Raw genomic sequence first — 25,766 nt, 5'->3', positions numbered from 1 at the left:
TTATAACTTAAGGGCAAATCTTAATTTCAGAAAATGTTACCAAGAACATAAATGCTTTATCTGATTTCCATGGGTTAACGAATCTCTTTCTACCCATTTACATAAACTATATATGTTCTGTTAATTTTACAGTATTATGAATTTCATAGGGTTTAGAATTCAGTAGAAATTTACCTAGTAGGTGTCTTAGTGAAGCTGCTATTTCTTTGAATGCTTATCTTTTTCAAAAGATTTTCCAAATGTAGGATATTTCCAAATATCCTAGATTAAAATTAGCCGGGCTTAGTTGTTGACACTGTGATCATGACTGCTGATCTCTGAAGCACTGGACAATTCCATAAAACAAAAATATATTGAACTACTTCCAAATATGGTTTTAAAATAATAGACAAAATGACCATAAAGCATCTGTTACTGAATAAACGACAAGAATAAATGAGCATTGGAAATCAGTATTTACATTGGAAATTGGTAATTATAATCATTTGACAGTTGGCATTCACAATATCGTTTCGTATTGGACTGGTGTTAGTTTCTACTCCTCTCTCTCTCTCTTTCTGCTCCTCTTTTTGAGACAGTCTTATTCTGTTGCCCAGGCTGGAGTGCAAAACCGCAACCTCGGCCTCCCGGGTTCAAGCGATTCTCCTGCCTCAGCCTCCCAAGTAGCTGGGATTACAGGAGCATGCCACCACACCCGGCTAATTTTTGCATTTTTAGTAGAGACGGGGGTTTCACCATGTTGACCAGGCTGGTCTGGAACTCTTGACCTCAGGAGATCCGCTGGCCTCGGGCTCCCAAAGTGCTGGGATAACAAGCTTGAACCACCATGCCGGCTACATATATCACTTTTTAAATTAGTACTGTATTTGATTCTTACTTTAGGTATCTGACTAAGAGTACAACTTTTAGAAACACTTTTTTTTTCCCTGTGCTTCCAAAATGGATCCAATATCTATAAACATTTCACTATCTTTTGATTAGTTTTGTACCAAAGTTCACGATATAATGCACCAGTATTCAACAGAAATAATACAATGTCCGATATCATTTGCTTTTACCCAGAGCAAAACAATTTGGTTCTGTAAGTCGTCCAAATCCTATTCATTTACAGAAGAAAGCTAGCTTTACAGAATTTAATTAGTGGATGAAGCAGCTACCTGGGAAGGGCAAAGCATCGAGTTCAATCTAGGATCATGAAACCTGATACTATTATTGTTGTTCTCCCTTTCAGTCCTAAATAGGTTTCATAATCTCATTATCTCCTATCCTCTCCATGTGAAAGGTCTTGTTTTGGGTACTGTCGATACCGAAATTAATCTAACTTTGACTATAGATTGGCTTATTATTTCCCAAATCTTAAATCACTGTGGGAGCAACTGTGCGAAGAATCTTAAAAGATTTCTACGTCGCTTAGGTTGCTTTCCCACCGCTTTGCTTTATCCATCTCCCACAGTCTCAGAACCTTTTCTTTTTCCTCTTTTACTGAGTTCCTTTTACACTCAAGCTGTGTAGGGGGATTTAAATTCCAACCCGGAACTCGGACTCGGGTGCCTTGCATGACGGAAGTCGTAGTTTATGCGACTCCTCCCTTCCCTCCTTTCAGGCCGATTCCTCCCCACAGCCAAAAACTACAACTCCCAAAATGCATGCTTGGTTTGGCCCGCCCCCATGCGCACGCGCTCTGACGCCGCCGGATTTGAATCGGCGGCGTTGTTATTGACGCCATATTGGGATCGGCGGCGGGTGGTAGAGTCCTACGAGGGAGGGGGAGGCGGTTGGACGGGTTCGCTTGCGCTCCTGCTGCCGCAGCCACCTCGCAATCGCTCTGCATCGATCTCCGCTCGCTAGCTACTGACCGTGCACGGGTTTATTAGGAACTGCGTTCCAGCTTCACATCCCACGGTGCTGTTTCCGACTTCAGAAGGGATCTATCTCAGCACAGAAGCGCCTCAGGCGCGGCGCAAAGCTCGAGCGGACGGCGGGGGCGGCCGGAGCCACTCCCGGGGGAGCCGCGCCTGAGGAGGCGGAAGAGCCCCCCTGACGCGACAGGCGTGTGCTGCTGCCCGCCACCGCCCCTCCCGCTCTCACCCGGGTTGTCCCTGGCCATTGCCCCTGCCGCGGAGGCAGCAGCGGCGGCGGCGGCGGCTCTCCTTTCCGTAGCCGGCGCTTCGCGACTGGCTTGGCTCCTGAGCCGGTTGGTAGGCTCTCCTCGAGTTCCCGCTCTTCCCCCCTTCCCTCACCCTCTTCCTCTCGTCACCCCTCCCCGACCCCACCCGAGCCCGGCGCCTCAGCTGCCCAGGGCCATGGCGTGTGGAGCCACTCTCAAAAGGACTCTGGATTTCGACCCGCTGTTGAGCCCGGCGTCCCCGAAGCGGAGGCGATGTGCGCCATTGTCGGCGCCCACCTCGGCCACTGCCTCCCCGTTGTCAGCGGCCGCAGCCACCGCCGCCTCCTTCTCGGCTGCGGCCGCCTCGCCGCAGAAGTATCTCCGAATGGAGCCATCCCCCTTCGGCGACGTCTCCTCCCGCCTCACCACAGGTGGGACCCGGCCCCGCGGCCGCCGGGGTGGTCGAGAGAACAGGGGTCCCTGGGGTGGGGGTACCGGACTGTGGTTCTCGTTCTTAGCAAAGTAGTCCAGCGGCCACATTTCTTAGCCCGAGGACCCAATAAGACAATAGAAATGGCCTGATGTCAAGGGGAGTAGTGTTTGGAGGTGGGTAGGGGCTTTGCCTTGCCGATGTTGGGTAGAACAGGGACATCTTTTTCTTTGGGCCGAATGATTAGAATTGTTTCCGTAGTCGCTAGAGCCCCAGCGGAAATGATCAGAGAGGACGATATTATTCATAAATTTAGGCGAGAAGGGTCACATTTCACCCCAATCTCGATGTGTGCTTGCCGTAATCGATTGGTTGCAGCTATTAACTGTGGGACTGGGTGGTTTGAGGCGAGGCAACAGCCCCTCCTCCAGTTCAGACATGGCTGATTTTAGTATAGTGGGGGTGGGGATGGATGTCACTGGGGCGAGATCTAGGCCTGTCATTAATCACCCACAAGAACGCCACTTTGGCTGAGTCAAGACCTGTTTCCCTACCAGGGTCAACAACAAAGAAAATGCTCTTCCCGTGTACTGTAATATGATCACGCTATACGTCTAGACCTTGAGAAATCTTGAACTTTTAATAAGCATATTGTATTGAAAATTGGGGCTGAGGAGTTGCTTTTATTTAGAAATGTTTTATTTCTGCCCAACAAAGTATGTTGGGAGAAAACAACCTAGCCTTGAGAATAATGAAGAAATCAACCCAAGATTCCGAGAGACTTCAGACTTTTGCTTTTCATCTTGAAACATTTCCTGAGAGGGAGACTATGGGGAATGTCTTTTGGCTGCTTTGTAAGGCATGTGTATGCCCAGTTTTTCTGTACTTTGCAATCCTTGTGTGCCCCTGGCACAGTCCTAGGATAGGCTTTTGTGGACTTGAAGTGTAAATGTTTTCCTTTGTGTGTAGCATGCAAAGATTTCTGTGTGAGTCTGAAGTAATAATACTACCTTTTAGACAAAGCCTTTTCATAGCTTGATGTAAATGTCTCATTAGCTTTAAAAAGTGAAGTATATACCTCTGTATTTGTAACTTCCATTTGAAATTGACTTTAATTTTTTTTAAGTCACATTTTAAAATAGTTTCTAAATCCGTGGAGTGTCCCTGGAATATGCAAGCTACCGTTTTTAATTAAATAGTTGATCTAACTTAAGGACATACTGTTGTAGAGTTGCAGAGAGTTTTCACGGGAATTCTCAGATAAATTTATTTAATGACCTTTATAAACTGTCTTTTAATTAGCTTGAAAAGGCATTCGTTGATTAATTATTAGGCTTTACTTTAAAAAAAAAAAACCAGTTTCAAGAATGAGCTACTGGTGGTTGACATTTTTGGAATTTGTCTTTTAGTGAAATGGTACCATTAGAAATGGAAATGGAATCTGTACTTAACTAATAAGGCCATTTCAAAATAAAGTCATGAAGTAAGCTAACCAGCGATAAATTTCAGTCGAGAAAGTGAATTAATACAGTGCTAGGTTTGGTAATTAAAGTAATATATCTCAATGCCAAAATAATCTCGGGCATATATGTAAACCAGTGGGGGCTATAACATGTCCCCCCACCTTGAAAGGGCACTTATTCAGAATTGTGATCCTTTGTAAACTTGTCTTTTCATTGGCATATTGGTAGCATTGGTTAATATGGTTGGCTCCATATTATCTCAAGTTTAAATTAATTGGACTATCATAGTAAAACGACTGCAATTATTGGAATTGTTTAAGCCAGCTGATTCAGATACACATTCATTTTTCAAAATACTGATATTCTGTTCTTCAAGGTGTTTTTTTGTTTGTTTGTTTTTGACATCTACTTTGGAAGTTTAATCATATCCTGAAACCTAAAATCAAATTGTAATTGATTCTGAGTCTGCTAAAAGTTATTTCAACTAATTTGAATATTTTCGTAAAAAATTGACTTGAGAAAACAAGTTAAATTTGAAGTTTTGACTTCCTAAAATTACATTTTGCAAATTGTAGTTTTGAGTGACATTCTAAATGTAATTTAATTTGACTTTGTTTATATGGCCAATTTGGGATATGCTACTGTGTGCTTTTAGTAATGTCATAATGGGAGCTGCAGTGTTGTGCAGGTATCAAAGAAGTGCCCCATTTTGATGTTACTAAACTTGGAAATAATTTTCTCAAGCACCTGATTTTTAGCTTCCTATTACAATACTGATTATTCTTCAGCTTTACGGGAGTGAATACCCATCTGTCATTAACTAAAATGCATGGTTAGTATTGGAAGTAGACAGTGGCTTACCAAATTGAGATTGGTGAACTTGTGGGAACTCTTGTTTTCCTTTCACATCTGTGAGTTAAAATATACTAAAGTGAATTTTTTTCAGAGTACGCATGCACTTTTTAAAAAATTTTTTTAACACTTTTTTTTTTTTAATCATTGCTCCCCTCTAGATACTTACAGTTTAAGTTTCTGGTGGCATAGCTGAAGTCATATTGTGGCTTTATTAGTTTCAGGAACTTGGATGTCTGCTTTAAACCTTAGCTATCATTTTAGTCATTCCAGGAAGGTGATTCCAAAGTTTGACTTATTTAAATATTTTTCCAACTGTTGCAACTTAATACTAGGAAAAAGGAAGGACTAGCTGAGCTGAAGGAAGTTAAGCTTGCTTTCTTAACAGCAGGGCTTAGAGCCTTTATGATGCGAATTGGCATTAGGAGTTTTTTAGAGGCTCTTTAACACACAGCTATCCCAAACCTGTTTTTTGAGACACCTAAGTGTTACTCTAATTCAGAACTGCTGTCCAAGGCCTAGGGATGGCTGACCAAGGACAGCCATATTTTTGTGTAGCCAGAGAGCTAAGAATGTTCTTTATATTTTTTAAATGGTTGGGAAAGAATTAAAAAAATTATTTTGTGACACATGAGAATTATGTGAAATTCAAATTTCAGTGTCCATAAATAAAATTTTATTGGAATGCAGCTGTGCTCATTCTTTTTTTTAAAAGTACTGTTCATTTCAGGTGACGATGACAGAGTTGAATAGTTGTCACAGAGTGTATTGCCCCAAAACTCCATATTTGCTCTCTGGTGTTAACAGAAATAGTTTGCTTACTCTCTTGTGAAGTGTCAGCAGTGAAGCTTATGGTATGGGAAAGGAAAAGTGATGAGTGGAAGTAAGGGGAGGGGGAGCAGAAGCATTGAATATGGTTGGGGAAATGAATGCCTCTAGTAGCTGCATCAGTACTTATCCTGGTAAGTTAGTTGAAAACCAATTCAAAGTATTCTTTACAATTGGTTCTTCAAACATCTCAATATTACCATTTAGCCAAAAGGTTGTCATGACATTTCCAAAAGAAATTATTTTAATAAAACCAAAATATTACGCAACATTATGAGAGACTGTCAGTCAAATCCAACACATTGTTTTCATTATTATGTAGTGAATAAATGGTCTGAAGATACCTTTCTGTGAATGTTAACATATTTGTGCGTTTGTTAGGCACATTAATTCACATTGTTTATGGCTTGGTACCATTACTCTAGTCTGCCTTAGGAATTGAATTCTGTGAGGAGTTAAGTTCCTTTGTAAGAACTCATTGTACTTGCTGGAAACTTGCCATTAAAAATGGAAACTACAGCTTGTGAATGGGGAAGGGTTTACAGGAACATAGATTGTTCACCAGACATTGATGCGTGCCTGCAAACGGAGACACCAGCTGGCTGAAATGAAATATAAATGGTTCTAGGCAAACAAATGAGATATCTGTTGGAGGAGGCAGCATCTCACTTCAGATGTCATTTATATTGAGCCAGAAGTATTTTTTAGTATTTTGTGGTTATTTAGACAGCTGTTAAGTTGCTCCTGGTTTCTCATTGGATTTGGCAAATAAATGTTTTTGATGGTCTTTGTTCTTCGAATCTTAAACCTGATATTCTGTTTAGGACTGTGTACGTAGCTGCAGTTATTTCATATTTCTATGAATTACATATTTAAGAATCCTGTGAGTATATGGCCATTAAAAACTGCAGTTGTATTCATTGCTGGTATCAGGATTTATTTTTATTTTTTGAGACAGGGTCTCGCCCAGGCTGGGGTGCAGTGGCGCTATCTCAGATCATTGCAACTTCCTGGGTTCAAGCAATTCTCACACCTAGAGGAGTAGCTGGGATTACGGGTGTGCACCACCACACCCAGCTAATTTTTAAATATTTTTAGTAGAGATGGGGTTTCACCATGTTGGCCAGGCTAGTCTTGAACTCCTGACCTCAGGTGACCCACGTGCCTTGGCCTCACATAGTGCTGGGATTACAGGCCCGAGCCACTGCCCCCAGCTTTCTTTTTTTTTCTTTTTTTTTTGGGTAGGAAAATAAAGCATAAGTTGAGCACAGCAATACATAGGGTAAACATGGCTAGATTAGAAGTTAGCCCTACTTTGGTGTGGAAAGTACTAGTCACTATAGTTGCCACAGAACGATAACTTGAGGCGTCAAGGAGAATAATATAAATTTCTTCAGGTTTTGAGTGGCTTTATAGGAAAAAGAATATAGTACATATTAATCAGGTCTCTTTTTTTTTTTTCTTTGAGTCAGAATCTTGCTCTGTCACCCAACGTGGAGTACAGTGGCACAGTCTGCTCACTGCAATCTCTGCCTCCTGGGCTTAAACTATCCTCCTGCCTCACCTCCCAAGTACCTGGGGGTACAGGGATGTGCCATCATGCCCAGCAAATTTTTGTATTTTTTTGTAGAGATGAGGTTTCACTGTGTTGCCCAGGCTGGTCTCAAACTCCTGGGGCTCAAGCAATATGCCCACCGTGGGCTCCCAAAGTGCTGGGATTATGCATTTGAACCACTGTGTCCGGCAGGTTTTTTCTGCTGAGCGTTTTGATAGACCTAGAAAGACAGTGATAGAAAGCTTTCGTTTTCAAATATTGAGAATAAAAGCTTCAGTGGAAGTGCCCAGTTTTGAGTATCTTTCCTATTTGAAAAGAAATTTTTCTCTTCATTAAAGAAGAATGTGATACAGCATGGGTTAAGTTTGGGCCTCGTAGATAGTTGCCTCATGAAACTAGATAATGGTATTGGGAGTGGGAGTGGGTATTTTTAAGTACCTGTAACTGAATTAGTTAACCAGCAATTTGTGGTCCCTGTAGTCCTTGTATTTATTGCCATGCCTAGCACTGTTGACTCACAGAATGTTCTCTACAGATGTGAAACTGCAGGGAATTTCTTGCCTTTGAGAAAACTACCTGCTTTCAAAAAGGTATGAGAGAAAGTACTTATTTAAGCCTATTAAAAACCAACCAGGCATCTGAAGTTGTTAAAGAAGTCTTCACAAATGGATTTGCATCTTTAATTTTGTTGCTGACTACAGGATTGTAGAACTCAGCTTACCTCTGGTATTTCTTAGCTTTCTAAACATAGACTATTTAAATACACTCTAATACATATAGTGTATGCTGATAGCACCATCAGCAACAGTCACTGTAGCCGTGACTTCACAGGAATGTCTTGAATTTTGAGGGCAAGGATGAGTCATATGAGACTTGTATATGGTGGCTTGAAAATAGCCCTCAAGTTATTCTAATCTGCCATACTGTCCCTCTTAATATCTTATCACAAATAGTTTTAAAATGCTAAATTTATTTGTTGAGTTAATCAAGTGTTGACATTTCCCAAGGTTCTTAGAGTTGCTGTGGTTGAAAAAAAATGTAATTTCAGTTTTACCCTGTAATGCTGTACCAAATTTTTATTTAGACTATTCTATGACATTGTCATAATGTGTAACATTTTTGATAAAAAATGTGACTCAAATGAGTTGTAACAAATACTGCAATTAGTTTAAGACTTTGAATACTTTTCTGAGGCACTTTATACTTCTCAGTATTTTTCTGGATAATGATGAGAAACATGGATTGCATAAATATGATATTTTAAGTAGCCCCACGTATAAGAATTTTTCTATTAGATAATTTGCTCATTGGAATAAACATTTTGAAGGGTTTTACAGGATTTTTAGGAGAAACTATTTTTTAATATGATCTGATTTTTTTTTTTTAATTTCTAAAGGAATTGAATTGTTTGGTATAGCAAGTTTCTCACATGAGATGATATTGTAGCTATATTAAGCAGGGAATCCTTGCAGGTTATTTAAAATTCTAGTGTATGTCAGTTTGTCAGCTTTAATATTTATTTTGGGCCTACTGATAGAATTTTACAGTATGACAGATTTTGTAGTATTTCTTGTGATGGTAGGCTTTGTTGGGTGGTGCACTTGATAGCACTAAGAGAGCAGCTCATAATATACTTTTAGTTTGTCTTGGAGTGTAGCTTTTCTTCTTTTAAAAAAATCTTAAGTCGTTAGTTTTTATCTGTCTCAAGTGTCATAGGCAGATCATCTTGAGATACACTAATGATATTGTGATTTTATTAACATTGTGATCTTTCCATTAAATACAACTTTTGGATTCAGTTTTTTTAGGTCTTTTGATGTACCCAGATTTTCTTAACATTATTAAAACATTTAAATTCCCCTTCTAGGAGTCACTTGTTCAAACCTTTATAACCTCATTTGAGTTCCAGATACTGTATTGGCTAGGCAAAGAAGAGTAGGAGTCTCTCTTGAGAGATAATAATAGAGCAGCCACTGTTGATACTCTATTAGCTGGCGCTTATGCTTTATCAATAGACCTATTTTAATTATTAACATTTTTTCACATTAGTATTTCCCTTTTGATAGCCTAAGTATTGAAATTGGATTACTGATTAAATCACACTTTTGAAAAAGTAGTTTTTTTCCCTTCAAGTGTTAAAGTTTATTTACTGAGTTTCTGAAATTGTCTCAGTATGTGATGTGTATTCTCACTTTGGTTAGCATTCATTTTCATTTCTGTTAATGTTTATTCTTAGAAAACTCACTTAAAAAAATCAAACTAGATGGAATGAGAGGGAGGGACTTGGAAGAACTGATTTTTTTGTTTCTTTTTGTTGAACTGATTAGCAAATGAAGAGTAGAATGTACAGTTAAGTTTAAAGAAAGCCAATTTTTCTTTTTCTTAGCTCTGTGTGAGGCTGGAGTGCAGTGGTGTGATCTTGGCTCACTGCAACCTCCACTTCCAGGGTTCAAGCAATTTTCCTGCCTCAGCCTCTTGAGTAGCTGGGACTATAAACGTACGTCACCATGCCTGGCTAATTTTTGTATTTTTAGTAGAGACAGGGTTTCACCATGTTGGCCACGATGGTTTTGATCTCTTGACCTCGTGATCTGCCCACCTTGGCCTCCCAAAGTGCTGGAATTACAGGCGTGCACCACTGCATCCGGCCACAAAAGCCATTTTCAAACATTACTGTATTATAGGAGATTGCCTTGTTCCTCACATTAAAATATGATTTATCTAGAAGAACTTTTCTAAGTAGTATACTTGATTTAAAGTATAGAAGATTTTAGTTGCTATGATAGAGTGGGGAACTTTATGCTTACTGTAACAATCTTGTATAGCCCAGGGTAAAATAGTGCATTATCAGAGCTTGGCATGGTAATCAGTTGTACATGTGTGAAAATGCTGACCTACCAAGTTGGAATAATTCTTCGGTTTTTTTTTTTTTTTTTTTAAGACGGAGTCTCTCTGTCACCCAGGCTTGAGTGCAGTGGTGCAGTCTTGGCTCACTGCAACCCCTGCCTCCAGGGTTCAAGCATTTCTTCTGCCTCAGCCTCCTGAGTAGTTGGATTATAGGTGTGTGCCACCACGCCCGGCTAATTTTTGTATTTTTAGTAGAGACAGGGTTTTACCTTCTTGGTTAGGCTGTTCTTGAACTCCTGACCTCGTGATCTGTCCACCTGGGTATCCCAAAGTTACAGGTGTAAGCCCCCACACCTGGCCAGTTCTTCATTTTTAAAACACCAACAAAGTATTCTGGTTAGATATAAATACCTGTCCTAAGAGGAGGCATTTTAGACTCTTGAAGCATCCTTTTTATACATTTCTGGATATAACATGAAGAGGTTCTACAATTTTTTTTTTATGGGTAGTGATCACTGTTTCAGGGGTCTAGTTAGTTGAGAGTTAAGCTTCATTTTGCTTATTGCCTTCTTGACAATCACATTTTTTTGAAGTTTTGGTGTATGAAAGTATCAATTATACATAGTAGTGCTTATTCTAATTCCTGTTTTCTAAAAATTAACTTTCCTCATTATGGTATTTATGTATTTATTTATTTTTGAGACAGAGTCTCTGTCACTCAGGCTAGAGTACAGTGGCACGAATCTTGGCTCGCCTCGATCTGTCTCCTGGGTTCAAGCAATTCTCCTGCCTCAGCCTTCTAAGTAGCTGGGATTTTACAGAGGCGTGTGCCATCACGCCCGGCTAATTTTTGTATTTTTAGTAGAGATAGGGTTTTGCCGTGTTGGCTAGGCTGGTCTTGAACTCCTGACCTCAGGTGATCTTCCCGCCTCAGCCTCCCAAAATGCTAGGATTATAGGCATGAGCCACCGCACCAGCCTATTGTGATTTATTTTAAAGTTAGATGCTAATAGAATTTTCACTAAGTGTAGTAGTGTACTACTGGAGAGGGTAGTAGATATTAAGAATTTGGGCCCTGAGGTCAAACTTGGCTCTGCCATGTTTGAGCCATGTGACTTTCAGAAGACACTGAAGCAAAACCTCATTTTTCTCATCTCAGGAAATGTACACATGATAATAGTAGTATCTGCCTCTTAGGGCTGTTGTGAGAATTAAGAGTCGAGTGCTGGAAACAGTCACAATAAGTTGGCAACCTCAAATGGGACATTTATTGACCAGCAGTTTTGCCTTTTCAACGAATAAACTTGCCTTCTACAGAAAGAAAAGTTGCCGTCAAATCACAGTTTTTCATTGTTTTTAGTACCAACACAACTGACATTTGTGCCTGTCCTGTTTTTGTATCATCGGGGATTAAATAATTACTAAAGCACTGTATATAGTGAGGGAAGGATTCTACTTTTCTCTAAAATAACCTTATCCTCTTGATTATTCCCTTTTTCTTCTCAGTTGTATCTTTGCTTTTGGCTTTATATATTCCCAAGCCTTCCATGAGAAAGTAAAAGAAAAAAACATACTCATTTTTCTCTAGCTATCTTCCAGATTTCCAAATTCAAAGAGCTTTCAAATAGTCTGTTTGCTTCCATTTCTTCAGTCTCAATTCCTGACGTGCTTCAAGCAGCTCCTGTCAGTTCATCAGTGACTTCCATGGCACTCAATCAGTCCTCTTATTTGACCTTTCAGCATTCTGCCTGCTGACACACGCCTTTCTTTTTGAAATACTTTTTTCTTCTGTGACTATAGTTGCCCTCCATGCCTTAGCTGTTCTTTCTGTCTTTACCTGGGCATTAAACCTAGCAGTTCTTTAGTTTTTTGCTTTAGCTCCATGTTTATCTCACTTAATAACTCCCTAAGCAGTCACATGCCTGCTCCTGACTTAAGTTTCCACTTACAAATGTCTCTTTAATTTAAATACTCAGTTCGGACCATTCCTCTTTAGCTCTAGCCATGGAAAATTTGGACTTTTTCTTTTGAGATGGGGTCTTCCTCTGTTGTCTAGGCTGCAGTGCATTGGTGCGATCTCAGCTCACTGCAACCTCCGCCTCCCGGGTTCAAGCAGTTCTCCTGCCTTAGCCACCTGAGTAGCTGGGATTATAGGTGTGCATCACCATGCCGTTAATATTTTTATTTTTGAGATGGAGTTTCACTCTTGTTACCCAGGCTGGAGTGCAATGGCGCCATCTTGACTCACCGCAACCTCCACCTCCTGGGTTCTGGCAATTCTCCTGCCTCAGCATCCTGAGTAGCTGGGATTACAGGCACACTCCACCATGCCCAGCTAATTTTTTTAATTTTTATTTTTAGTAGAGACGGGGTTTCACCATGTTGACCAGGATGGTCTTGATCTCTTGACCTTGTGATCTACCTGCCTCAGCCTCCCAAAGTGCTGGGATTACAGGCTTGAGCCACTGCGCCCAGCCCTGCCCTGTTAATTTTTGTGTTTTTAGTAGAGACAGACTTTCACCTTGTTGGTCAGGCTGGTCTTGAACTCCTGGCCTCAAGTGATCTGCCCACCTCGGCCTCCAAAGTGCTGTGATCACAGGTGTAAGCCACCACACTCAGCCTGATTTGGACCTTTTTATTCCCCCACCACCAGAAGTCAAAATTGTTGTCAAATTTCTTGACTTTTAAATGTTCACAACAAACTTACACAATACATGGGATAAATAAAAGAAGTATGTGGACTTCTAATCAGCGCCTTATCGTGGGAGAGGTGGTCTTTTTTTTTTTTTTTTTTTTTGAGACAGTCTCACTCTGTTGCCCAGGCTGGAGTGCAATGGTTGGGTCTCCATTCACTTCAACCTCCCATCTCCTGGGTTCAAGGGATTCTTCTGCCTCAACCTCCCTGGTAGCTGGGATTACAGGTGCCTGCCATCATGCCTGACAAATTTTCATATTTTTAGTAGAGATGGGGTTTCACCATGTTGACCAGATTGGTCTCGAACTCCTGACTTCAAGCCATCTGCCCACCTTGGCCTCCCAAAGTGCTGGGATTACGGTGCCCGGCCTGAGAGGTGGTCTTAATTCCTCTTTTAAAAAGCAGTCATGATGGTAAAGCAAATGAAGTTGTTCACCCATGATGGTAAAGCAAATGAAGTTGTTCACCCTCAGTCACATAATGACAAATACAGATTTCCTTTTCTAAAGTGTGTTAGGAGAGATGAAAGAATCATTGTATATAGGTTAATGTCATGTAATGACATTAGACTCACATGTACTGAGTCTTCCTAAGCAGGTCCAATCAAATTAATTTGCAGAATATTTTTCCCTTAGGGGAGGGGTATGTCTAACTTAGAATTACACTTGATCATAGCCAAAAGGCTGAGAAGCAATGAACTTAGAACTATAAATGACCTTGCTGCTAATGTCTTCCTTTCCTTCCTCTTCACTCCCTAGTATGTCCAATAGTAAACCAACCACTTTTTAAAAAATGGTCACATTAAGAGAGTTATTTTGGCCAGGCGTGGTGGCTCACGCCTGTAATCCTAGCACTTTGGGAGGCCGAGGTGAGTGGATCACCTGAGGTCAGGAGTTCAGGACCAGCCTGGCCATCATGGTGAAACCCCATCTTTAAAAAAAAAAAAAAAAAAGAGTTATTTTAAACTGGGACTAGAAACTTAAATACCCATAGTTCTAGACATATACATGAATTAAAGTAGGAAACTAGTGAATTCTAGTCCTGACCAGCAGCATCACCTCATAAGGAATGTAGAGTCTTAAGCTCCACCCTTCAGTGTCTGCATTTTAACAAGATCCAGAGGTAATCTGTGTGTGCATTAAAATTGTAGAAGCACTCGAGAACTTAGGCCCAAAAGGTAGCAGCCACTTTTAATCTTCAGGCTGAGTTTTGCTATGTTATCTAGTTTCCCCAAGAGTAGTGAGAAGTGTTGACTTTTATGTAAAACCACCCAATTTTTACATGGCCACAAATTAACATGTTTGTAAAAAAAATCATGTCTGTGGGGCTGAGTTTGGCCTGTGAGTCATTAGTTTGCAAATCCTATTTCCAGGTATGCTAATTCTTTTTTTTTTTTTTTTTTTTTTTTTGAGATGGGGTCTTGCTGTTTCCCAGGCTAGAGTGCAGTGGCACTATCTTGGCTCACTGCAACCTCCACCTCCCAGGTTCAAACAATCCTCTTGCATCAGCACCCCCTACTAGCTGGATTATAGGCATGTGCCACCATGCCCGGCTAATTGCTTTGTATTTTTAGAAGAGAAGGATGGGGTTTTGCCATGTTGACCAGGCTGGGCTTGAACTCCTGACCTCAGGTGATCCACCTGCCTTGGCCTCCCAAAGTGCTGGGATTACAGGCATAAGCCACCGCATCCGGCCCAGGTATACTAATGTTTTTTGGAGTGCCTGAACAAGTTTTTATAGGACATGGGTTTGTTCTTCAGCTTTATTGTGCTGAACTGGAGTCCTCGGTCTGCTTTTTCAGTCTCTGCAAGGTGGCTGAGGTTCTACATTTATATTTATGTAATATTTAACTGTATAAAAGGCATTCATTTATTTTCCCTACAGGAGAAGGAACAACTGTAATCACTACAAGGGCAAAGTCTTTCATTTCACTGTACTGTATATATATAGCCAGTGCTACTTATTTGAAGTAAATTAGTCAATTTGTGAGAACGCTGCAGGTAAATAAATACATATTACTTTGCCTCTGTGGCCCTGGGTAATTGGATAGGAACTGAACCTTTTGTCTTGGAACCATATTTCTATAGCATACACATTTGGGGTTTTGGATTTGGGGCAGTTCAATTTCCCCTTAACCATTTATTGCCCTGTTTTTCGTTTTTTTGAGATTGAGTTTCCCTCTTGTTGCCCAGGCTGGAATGCAGTGGCCCGATCTTGGCCCACCACAGCCTTGCCTCCCACCTCCCAGGTTCAAGCGATTCTTGTACCTCAGCCTCTCAAGTAGCTGGGATTATAGGCAGGTGCCACCATGCCTGGCTAACTTAATTTTTTTTTTTTTTTTTTTTTGAGACAGAGTTTCCCTCTCGTTGCCTAGGCTGGAGTGCAGTGACATGATCTCGGTTCACCATAGTCTCTGCCTCCTGAGTTCAAGCGATTCTCTTTCCTCAGCCTCCATAGTAGCTGGGATTATAGGCATGCATCACCATGCCTGGCTAATTTTATATTTTTAGTAGATGGGGTTTCTACACGTTGGTCAGGCTGGTTTCAAATTTCTGAACTCTCTATCTCAGATGATCTGACCGCCTTGGCTTTCCAAAGTTCTGGGATTACAGGCCTAAGGCACCGTGCCCGGCCTTCTTTTTTTTTTGTATTTTTAGTGAGACGGGTGTTTTCAGGTTGTGAAGCTGGATTACAGGTGTGAGCCACCAAGCCTGGCCTTTTTTTTTCTTCTTCTTAAGACAGGGTCTCATCAGGCCGAGGCAGGTGACTCACCTGAGGTTGGGAGTTTGAGACCAGTTTGGCCAACCTGGCTAAACCCCGTCTCTAATAAAAATACAAAAATTAGCTGGGCGTGGTGGCAGGCACCTGTGATCCCAGCTACTCAGGAGGCAGGAGAATCACTTGAATCTGGGAGGCAGAAGTTGCAGCGATCTGAGATCGTGCCATTGCACTCCAACCTGGACGACAGAGCAGCCATGCTTTCTTTGTTATTACTTCATTTTGGTAGCTTATAAGTTATTTGAGAAAATTCTTATAAGTAGTTTGGAGCTACATAACAAAAGCAACAAGGTTAATGTATCCCCTTAGTGTTACAGAAACTGGAGGTGTAAAACTTATATTAACCTGCAGAGTTTTGACAAATTGAATCGTTTATTTCAAATAAGTAATCATTGGCTCTATGTACCAGTGAAATAATAGGATTTTAAAGTGAACTTAAAATGGCATTAGCTCATTCTTTCTGGTCAAATAGCTCTTGGTTGGGTAAGAATATTGTCCTTAAGATTCCTTCAAGGAGAACATAAGAACTGTTTTAGTTTCTGAAGAGATGATCCTGGGAAAATAGCCAATTGATAAAGATGAGTCTCTATAGCAACCCCAAGTTGTGTTTTAATTTATTAAGTAGTTATGACAATATCTAGTATGTAGTTCAGAACTCTACATAGCTCTGTTATTGTGGATCAGTGTCTTAGTTTTTTGTTTTGTTTTGTTTGAGACGGAGTCTCACTCTGTCACCCAGGCTGGAGTGCAGTGGCGCGATCTTGGCTCACTGCAACCTCTGCCTCCAGGGTTCAAGTGATTCTCCTGCCTCAGCCTCCCAAGAGGCTAGGATTACAGGCACCTGCCACCACGCCCAGCTAAGTTTTGTATTTATAGTAGAGATGGGGTTTCACCATGTTGGCCAGGCTGGTCTTGAACTTCTGACCTCAGGTGATCTGCCTGCTCGCCTTGGCCTTCCAGAAGTGCTGGTATTACAGGCATGAGCCACCGTGCCTGGCCTACAGTATCTTAGTTTTAAGTTTTAATGGCTACTGCAAGTTTTACGTATGTAATTATGTATAAGCTTTTCATATCATTTGTGTTCCTGACTAGAACTGGCAGACTTTCAAGATTTCTTTTTTAATCCCATTGTTTCAATTGTCTGTCTAGGTCTACATTCATTTTGTGTTTTCCAAAGAAGTCTGTGGAGAAATAAATGGCATTGGTCTATAAAATGATACAAAAGGGCCTCATACACCTAAACTTAAAACTGTTCGTGAAACCTTAATGTTTGATCTAGTAATGATACCTGGAGGAAAATAGTAAAGCTTTATGGGTCTGGAGCAAAAGTTTCTAGTTTCACATGTTAGATTTTTAGAACTTCAATTTGTGGACCCTAGAAAGATGCTTTGACACCCCCACCCCCTTCGTTTGTTGTTCTCCTTTAAACTTATTTTTAGTTGCTTCCAATTCTATGTTCTTTCCTTTGCTCAGTCCTATCTTGATGCTGTTTATCTTTTCCCCATCAATTCCATTATATCTTTTTTCCCATAACTACTTTTTCCTGTTTATATTGTTGACCTTATTCATGGTGTTCTGGATTTGTTAAGTACTCAGTGGCAACTAAAAAGAGGCCTTTTCTCTCCACATTTATCCAAAGATTTTTTTTTGAGATGGAGTTTTGCTTTTGTTGCCCAGGTTTGATTGCAGTGGTATAATTTTGGCTCACTGCAACCTCTGCCTCCTTGGTTCATAGGATTCTCCTGCCTCAGCCTCTTGAGTAGCTGAGATTACAGGCACCTGCCATCACACCTTGCAAATTTTTGTATTTTTAGTAGAGATGGGGTTACATTCTGTTGGCCAGACTGGTCTTGAACTCTTGAACTTAAGTGATCCTCCTGCCTCGGCCTTCCAAAGTGCTGGGATTACAGGCATGAGCCACTGCACCTGGCCTTCTAATTTGTTTTTAAAAATATTCCAAAGGAATAGGTGCTGGCTTATTGATACCACCTACCTGCTAAGAGAAGTTTATTAGCGATCTTAGTGTCATTTACTAGGTTTGAGAATGAAAATGCTGTGAGTCATAGAACCTGCTAATGGCTTCCACTTAGCAGTATTTTTTGGTAAATAGTTACGTAGTTTTTAGGATTTAGAAAAAGAATATACAGCCATTTGTGTGATGTAGCTTGTCATGAAGATAACTCTGCATGTTTTGTTCTAACTGGTTGCTACAAATTCAGTCTATGCCTCATAAGCCAAATAGGAAGGCTACATTATTAAAACTGGAATATGCAACTGATAATACAAGTGAAGCTTGGACTCTGTTTTTCTTTAGTGAACTGTAAAGTGTGTTGGCAAGACAATGTCAGATATTTCACGTACCTTAGATAAAATGTTAACTTGCTGGCTTGATAAGAGATGGCCAGATGTAAGTAGCTTAAGACTAAGTAGACAAGTACTTTACTAATATATGGAAGGACTTTTATCTACCTGGTATGAAAGCAACTCATGTCAGCCAAGTATTTAGATTGAACTTAGCAATGTAGGTGTAGAGCTGAATCTGAGGAAATTTGAGTTATCAGCTTTAAAACTGTTCATATCCTTGAGCTGAAATAAATTGAGTTTGAGGCTTGCCATTGCAGTTAGCTCTTGGCTACTTGTGCTGTTGAGAGCTTGGCCAAGTTAAATTTGACCCTTCACTACATAACCTTGCTGATCACGTCTTACCAGTATTAGTGCATTTGAGGGCACAGAGTGGCTTGGACGACATAGTTGCATATTAGATGTAAAAAGCAGTGCAGGCAATAGCATTAAAAATTCTCCAGCTCTTTAGCTGACAATATCAAATGTTGGCAAGGATGTGGAACAGCTGGAGCTGTAATATATTTACTGTAGGAATACAAAATGACACAATCACTGGAAAATGGCTTAGCGCAATGTCTTGCAAAATAAAACCCTTTGTTTGTCATATGATTAGGCAGCCCATTCCCACTCCTAGGTATTTACCCAAGAGAAATGAAAACATGTCCACCAAAGACTGGTACTTGAATATTTGTAGTAGTCCCAAATTGCAAACAATCTAAATGTCCATTAACAGGAGAAAGGATAGATGTATGTGTGTATAATACATACATGGAATACTCACTAATAAAAAGGCATTTCTGATTCATGCAACATATATGAATCTCAAAAGCATTTTACTGAGTGAAAGTAGTTTAGACATAAAAGTCTATACTCTTTTATTTTTTTTTGAGACAGTCTTGCTCTGTCATCAGGCTGGAGTGCCAGTGGCACAGTCTCTGCTCACTGCAACCTCTGCCTCCCAGGTTCAAGCCATTCTTCTGCCTCAGCCTCCGAAGTAGCTGGAACCACAGGTGTGTGCCACCACACTGAGCTAATTTTTGTATTTTTAGTAGAGATGGGGTTTCACCATGTTGGCCAGATGGTCTTGATCTCTTAACCTTGTGATCCACCCACCTCCCAAAGTGCTGGGATTACGGCGTGAGGCACTGCGCCTGGCCCTAAAAGTCTATACTCTTTATGATTCCATTTATGTGAAAATCTAGAGAAGGCAAAACTATATAGTAATAGCGGATGAGTGTTGGACTGTAGTGGGGGAGTGGTGATGGTGGTAGTAAATTAACTGCAGAGGAGCCCAAGAGAAGTTTTTGGAGTGATAAGTTATTTATCATGGTTGCATTAGTTCCAAAACTGTATGTATGTACTTGTCAGAACTCAGCGAATTGTAGAGTGAATTCTGTCATTTGTAAATTATACCTTAAAATTGTTAGTGATGCTCCTAAGTATCTGATGGTATGGTGTTTCACAAAGATAAATTTTTTAAAGTTTTACTGTATCTTAATTCTGGGTTAGCTTTCAGTGAACAAACTGAGGTTGTTATTATACAAGCATTTTTTTTTTTTTTTTTTGAGACGGAGTTTCGCTCCTTACCCAGGCTGGAGTGCAATGGCGCCATCTCGGCTCACCGCAACCTCCGCCTCCTGGGTTCAGGCAATTCTCCTGCCTCAGCCTTCTGAGTAGCTGGGATTACAGGCACGCACCACCATGCCCAGCTAATTTTTTGTATTTTTAGTAGAGGCGGGGTTTCACCATGTTGACCAGGATGGTCTTGATCTCTTGACCTCGTGATCCACCCGCCTCGGCCTCCCAAAGTGCTGGGATTACAGGCGTGAGCCACCGCGCCCGGCTATACAACCATTCTTTTAGTACATTTTAGTTGTGCTTTGGTTGATTTGTGAAGCAGTAGGAAGACTAAATCTGAGAACAGCTATATGGTGTTGAAAGAATGTATATAAGTCACACAAAAGGTAAATATTAAGGTCAAGTTACTCCAAGCTAGTACCTCCTAAAATATCTGGTTATAAATAAACTTTATCATGTTTTGAATGGCACTTTTGATCAGGATAATAATAGCTTTGAGCAGAAACTAATGAATGTGAGTGAAGCTTACTTTCTCTCTCAGAGCAAAATATAATTGCCTTTAAACCCTTTAGATAACCCTAAAGGATATGCCAGATACAGTTTTACTCATTTCTATGATTGTGGTTCAAGATAATTGCACTGTACTGTAGTGGTTCTTATTTATTGAGGATCTGTAATGCACCAATCACTTTATATGGTCTACCCCTCACCCACCCTCCAGCCCCAAGATTCAGAATGCTGTAATATTCTTAGGTTTTACTGAGCTTAAAATAATTGGCCATGGCCAATTTTTTAGTTCCTATCTACTTTGTCATTTTGTTGACCTACTATCGCTTCTCACTGGTGTGTGCTTGAATACACATAATCCCCCACACTCCTTCTTATTTATGGGCTTGGAAAAGGCATAAAGGCAATTGGAAAAGCCTGTTAGTGTAATAGTCCTATGTGATGAATAAATGAGCTTTGAGTTTGAAACACTAAGTGTTTTGGTTCGCAGACTCTTTGACCATTATTTCAATTGAAAAACTTAATTTTTGCCAGTCAGTGCACTTAGAAGTTTTGCTGGTATATTATTTTAAGAAATATCCCTGTGCACATCCCCTTCCTTGCACACGTGTCTTATTGGGATAGATTTCTAAAGGTGGATTATTATTTTTTTTTGATCCTATATCTGTTTTTAACCTACCTTTTGTTGGGAAAGGGCTACTTGATGGTTTTGCTAAAAGAGAATCGTCAATAGTGGTTCTTACCTTTAGTAAAGTTCTCAGCAAAATAGTTTTTCTTATGACAACAGTTGCCTTTGTTCAGTGCTTTCTCTCCTCCCCCCTAGCAAGAATGATATTGTTGAACACCTGAATTCCAGTTGGTGTGTATGTGCTAAGGGAATGTCACCATTTATGCTGAATAAATTCCTACCAGAATGTCAGTTTCCTGGATATTATTTGAAAGGAATATTTTGGGTAGATTGGTCTACTAAATAATTGTTGGAAAGCCAACCTTTTTGTTTTTTGAATGCGAAAATTTTTATCTTGACAAATTTTAACTTTTTTTCTTTTAGAACAAATTCTGTACAACATAAAACAAGAGTATAAACGAATGCAGAAGAGAAGACATTTAGAAACAAGTTTCCAACAGACAGATCCATGTTGTACTTCTGATGCACAGCCACATGCATTTCTCCTTAGTGGACCAGCTTCACCAGGTAATAACGTTTCTTTTCACTTGCAAAATTTATTATTTAGAGTGGGAAAAGTCTAATCCACGTTGCCTTTAGTTATTTAAGCTACTATATCCTCTGATTTTTAAAAAATTTATACAAGTAATACATGACATCTTAAAAATATGTACAAGGCCAGGTGTCGTGGCACATGCCTGAAATCTCAACACTTTGGGAGGCAGAGGCAGGAGGATCATGAAGTCAGGAGTTCGAGACCAGCCTGACCAACATGGTGAAACACCGTCTCTACTAAAAATACAAAGATTAGTCGGGTGTGGTGGCATGTGTCTGTAATCCCAGCTACTCAGGTGGCTGAGGCAGGAGAATTGCTTGAACCTGGAAGGTAGAGGTTGCAGTGAGCCGAGATTGCACCACGCACTCCAGCCTGGGGACAGAGCGAGACTCCGTCTCAAAAAAAAAAAAAAAAAAGGGACAAGGTAAGAGATTACCACCTGGATTCCTGCTAACCAGAGACAACCACCTGTATATAATATCTCTAGAGTGGGCATCTTCTAAGTACTATGATTTGTAGCCTTTATTAAAAAAAATTAACAGGCTAGGCACAATTGCTCATGCCTGTAATCCCAGCTCTTGGGGAGGGTGAGGTAGGCGAGTCACTTGAGGTCAGGAGTTTGAGATCAACCTGGTCAACATGGCGAAACCCTGTCTCTACTGGTAATACAAAAATTAGCCATGTATGGTGGCACACACCTGTAGCCCCAGCCTCTAAGGAGGCTAATGCATGAGAATCACTTGAACCCAGGAGGCTGAAGTTGCAGTGAGCTGAGATTGCACCACTGCACTCCACCTTGGGCGACAGAGTGAGATTTTGTCTCAAAAAAAAAAAAAAAAAAAAAAATTAACAGAATACTATGTGCTGGGAGGCTGAGGTTGCAGTAAGCCGAGATCATGCCACTGCACTCCAGCCCGGACAACAGCGCAAGACTCTTGTCTCAAAAAAAAATAAGATTTCTTCAGAAATGTGTTCCTCCTTTACCACTTAAGGTACCCTAATCTCTCCAAAAACATCCCTCCTATCTTCTTAATATCTGAAATTAATCTTTGAGACCTCAGAATGAGACTAGCCATAGCCATCTATAATACTGCTAAAAGTATTTTATACACATTCAGGTACACCACTCATTTCCTATCAATTGTTTCTTCATCTAGCTCTGTGTATTTGCCCTGGTACCACCACTGTTCCTGTCTTTACTTGCTCCTTATAACCTGCATTTTTTTTTAGTAGAGACATGGTTTCACTATGTTGGCCTGGCTGGTCTTGAATGCCTGTCCCACCTTGGCCTCCCAAAGTGGTGGGATTGCAGGTGTGGACCACTATGCTTTGCTTATGCTTAAAGGTTTTCAACTCACCTTTAGACTTTTTTCTCTGATTACATCTCGCTGTGTTTATCCAGCATGAAATTATTATTTTGAGACTTGTGAAATGCTGTGGTCAAAAACTGACTTGAAAATGCTTTTATATCAACATTGAAGAGTCCCAAATGAAATCTCTTCATTTGGAGAAAGAACTGCTTTCTCTCGTGGCTCTAAACCAAGTGCTATTTTTTTGTCCTTATTCTACATAGGGACTTCATCTGCAGCATCCTCACCATTAAAAAAAGAACAGCCCTTATTTACTCTACGGCAGGTTGGGATGATCTGTGAACGTTTGTTGAAAGAACGTGAAGAGAAAGTTCGAGAAGAATATGAAGAAATATTGAACACAAAACTTGCAGGTATGAGATGTGTTTATTAGTTTCCAAGGAACTCAGTTGTAAGAAATGCATTATTTTCTGTGTGTACTTTAATTTCACTTTCTATATACTAGTGCGGTATATTCTCTGAGAATGAGAAAATTTCAGTTTAGGAAAGGAAATAAAGCTTGTAGCTCATGGCCCACCTTGGCAACCTCAGGAAGAGAGTATTGGCTAGCTGTGTAGATCCGCAGTAATATTAGTATGTACCCTGTACTAAAAACTGAGTTTAGTTGTTTACCTCAATTTGGTTGTGGATTTTTTGACTTTATATGTTTCGTAACTTTGACCTCAATCTAGACATTTAAAATAACGAATTTGCTGTCACTATGTAAGTCATTTGAGTATCAAACTGTAGTCCTGTTTTAATTATCAAAGAAATTCAGTAAAATTTGATAATTTAAATGCAGCAAATAAAATTTATTATGTATAACATAAATAGAATATTTAGCCACACATTTAATGTTTATATAGATATATAACCTTTTTGATTTTTAAGGAATTAAAGTGTTAATGTAGAGAAGAGAATTTGCTTAGATGTATAACACCTTTTTCTGTGATACCTGATTAGGTTTTAGGTGGTTGTTTTTTGTTAGCTTTTGTTATCCTGTTTCTTCTCATTACAGTCAGTTGCCATTCATAGACCACACACAATAACTTTCAGAGTAGAAAGGTCTTTTTATTGAAAGCCCTTGTTTTTAATTGTTAGGAAAGAAATAAACCTCACCTAGGTTGTATGTCAGGTCCTGTGATTGGACTAAAACCTAGGTTTCCTGACTCGTAAGCTCCATGCTGTTTTTATTTGATACACTGTTAGTACTACTGAGGTTATGTAAGTGATTAAGTTTCAACTTAGAATTGTTTTACTATATGTTTTGTATTTTCAGTTTATCTGGCTCTAATGTTAAGGCATTTTACAAATCATGTAATTGACATGTACCTTTATTTGTAGAACAATATGACGCGTTTGTGAAGTTTACCCATGATCAAATAATGCGACGATATGGAGAACAGCCTGCTAGTTGTAAGTATTTCACTTTTGAAGTTATAAACTGAAAATAAGACTCTTTTTTAAGGAGAAGACATAATTATTTTCATACTCAAAAAGAGAATTTAACAATTACTGAAAATGTATGGAGGAAATAGTGTAACTTTGTAAGTCTTTTGGTTACTTAAATACCTAGGGGCAATATTGGAAATCAAGATCTAGTAATTGTTTGGATTCTAACCTGTACTTTGCACTAATTTTCCTTTTCTCACCCTTTAGATGTTTCATGAATCACGTATTCTACATTTGTGGGCTGCCTTGTTCCTTGTTGAGTTGTTGCAAGAGGTCCCAATTATGACATGCAGCAATGCCAATACCCCTTCTGTGAATACAGGTTATTTCAAGCTTTCGTCAGTGGCAACCACTCTTAGGCAGCAGCAACTGGTTTTGGAAATTTCCCTGATGTCAATACCACCTGGATGTGGACCTTTGCTACCTGTATTAATACCAGTGGCCTCATTTTGCTGTATCATTACAATTTGGCTTCTTATATTAATGTTTGAAAAGGATTAAAGCTGGTATTCTAGAACATGCCCTTCACTGGTTGTGTAAATAAAACTGTAGAATGACACTTCAGATGAAGTTAGTGTGATTTTAATTGTGCACTACAACCAAGCTGTAACCAGTTACTAATTTTAGAATGTAATCCCAGGACAAAATTAAGCAAGTAGCCTGCAGTGCTTCCTGTGAAATAATGAAGGAGGGCATTTCTTATTCCAGGACTTCTTGGGGTTTCAGAGTGGGTTTATATGATTTTCTTTTTTTTTTTTTTTTTTTTTTTTTTGGTAGTTTTATTTATTCTCTCAGTCTTTTTAACAAATGTTTATTGCTGCATTTTTTTTTTTTCCAGTGTATCATTGTTTTACTGCCCTTGTAGTACTGGAATTTAGTTGGAAGAATAAAACATTTAATTCTGTTCTGCTTGTTTCTTAATGTACAGATGGGGGGTTGTATTCAAATAAAGTCGGTGTTTTAAAACATAAGCATTTTCCAGGAATCAGTGAAGTTAATTTTCTAAGGTTTGAGTGCTATTTCAAAAAACTGAGTTCTGATTCTAAATTCCTTCTGTAATTTACTCCTTGATAGAATATTATAGATACCTTAACTGCTACAGAATTTTTTACCTCAGCTATCAGTAGAATCCAGTTTTTTTTTCTTTTAAAGACTTTATATGAAAAAGCATGATTCAGCAAATTTGACTCTTTCCATACACGGTTTCCAGACATAGCTTTCTTATAATGAAGTGAGCAAAAAAATGCTTCAGTGAATCCTTTTGTTGAATTCTAATAGCATATTTCCAAAATTTAAGACAATCTTAAATATACATTTATAATTGATCAAGTTAGTAAAAGAAAAGGGATTTACTTTTTCCTTTTTAGTGTTGGTAATTAGATTTCACCAATTCTTTGTTTAAAACAAGCCTAAAAAGTGGTTTCACAAGGTGGCCAGGCAATTTGTATGTCAATTAGATTGAGGAACATTGGTATAGCACAAGGTGCCAACAAGGTGCATAATTCTACCTCCATTTAATGGTCTTAGAACTGAGATTCTCAATCTCAGCACTACTGGCAGTTTGGGTCAGATCATTCTTTGTTGTGGTGGCTGTTCTTGCGTATTACAGGATATTTAGTCGTATCTGGCCTGTACCACTAGAGGCCAGTTAAACCCCTTCCCACAACTGTGATAACCAAAGTGTCTGCAGACATTGCCAAATGTCACTGAGGGACAAAAGAGTTCCTAGCTAAGAACCACTGGTTAGCAGGATAGCCTG

General features: G+C 39.6%; 1 protein-coding gene across 1 annotated transcript; it reads left to right on the top strand.

Annotated features, from left to right (window-relative positions):
* The first annotated feature begins 1,724 nt into the window (after window positions 1-1,724).
* On the top strand, window positions 1,725-24,911 carry AKIRIN2 (akirin 2). The gene is made up of 5 exons (XM_035296316.3): window positions 1,725-2,538; window positions 21,035-21,178; window positions 22,780-22,929; window positions 23,900-23,971; window positions 24,215-24,911. Exons 1-5 carry the CDS (start codon window positions 2,304-2,306, stop codon window positions 24,223-24,225), a joined length of 612 nt encoding a protein of 203 aa, XP_035152207.1. The 5' UTR covers window positions 1,725-2,303; the 3' UTR covers window positions 24,226-24,911.
* The last annotated feature ends 855 nt before the right edge of the window (window positions 24,912-25,766 follow it).

Source organism: Callithrix jacchus, chromosome 4, assembly GCF_049354715.1.
Source record: "Callithrix jacchus isolate 240 chromosome 4, calJac240_pri, whole genome shotgun sequence".
Lineage (NCBI taxonomy): Eukaryota > Metazoa > Chordata > Mammalia > Primates > Cebidae > Callithrix > Callithrix jacchus.
This window is presented reverse-complemented; position numbering and strand designations above follow the sequence as displayed.

Bases quoted from the DNA above. Each gene is read 5' to 3' on its own strand.
- AKIRIN2 (XM_035296316.3), top strand. From the start codon at position 2,304: ATGGCGTGTGGAGCCACTCTCAAAAGGACTCTGGATTTCGACCCGCTG. The intron at 2,539-21,034 runs GTGGGACCCGGC...TTTTTCTTTTAG, and splicing joins CTCCTCCCGCCTCACCACAG to AACAAATTCTGTACAACATA. The intron at 22,930-23,899 runs GTATGAGATGTG...CTTTATTTGTAG, and splicing joins ATTGAACACAAAACTTGCAG to AACAATATGACGCGTTTGTG.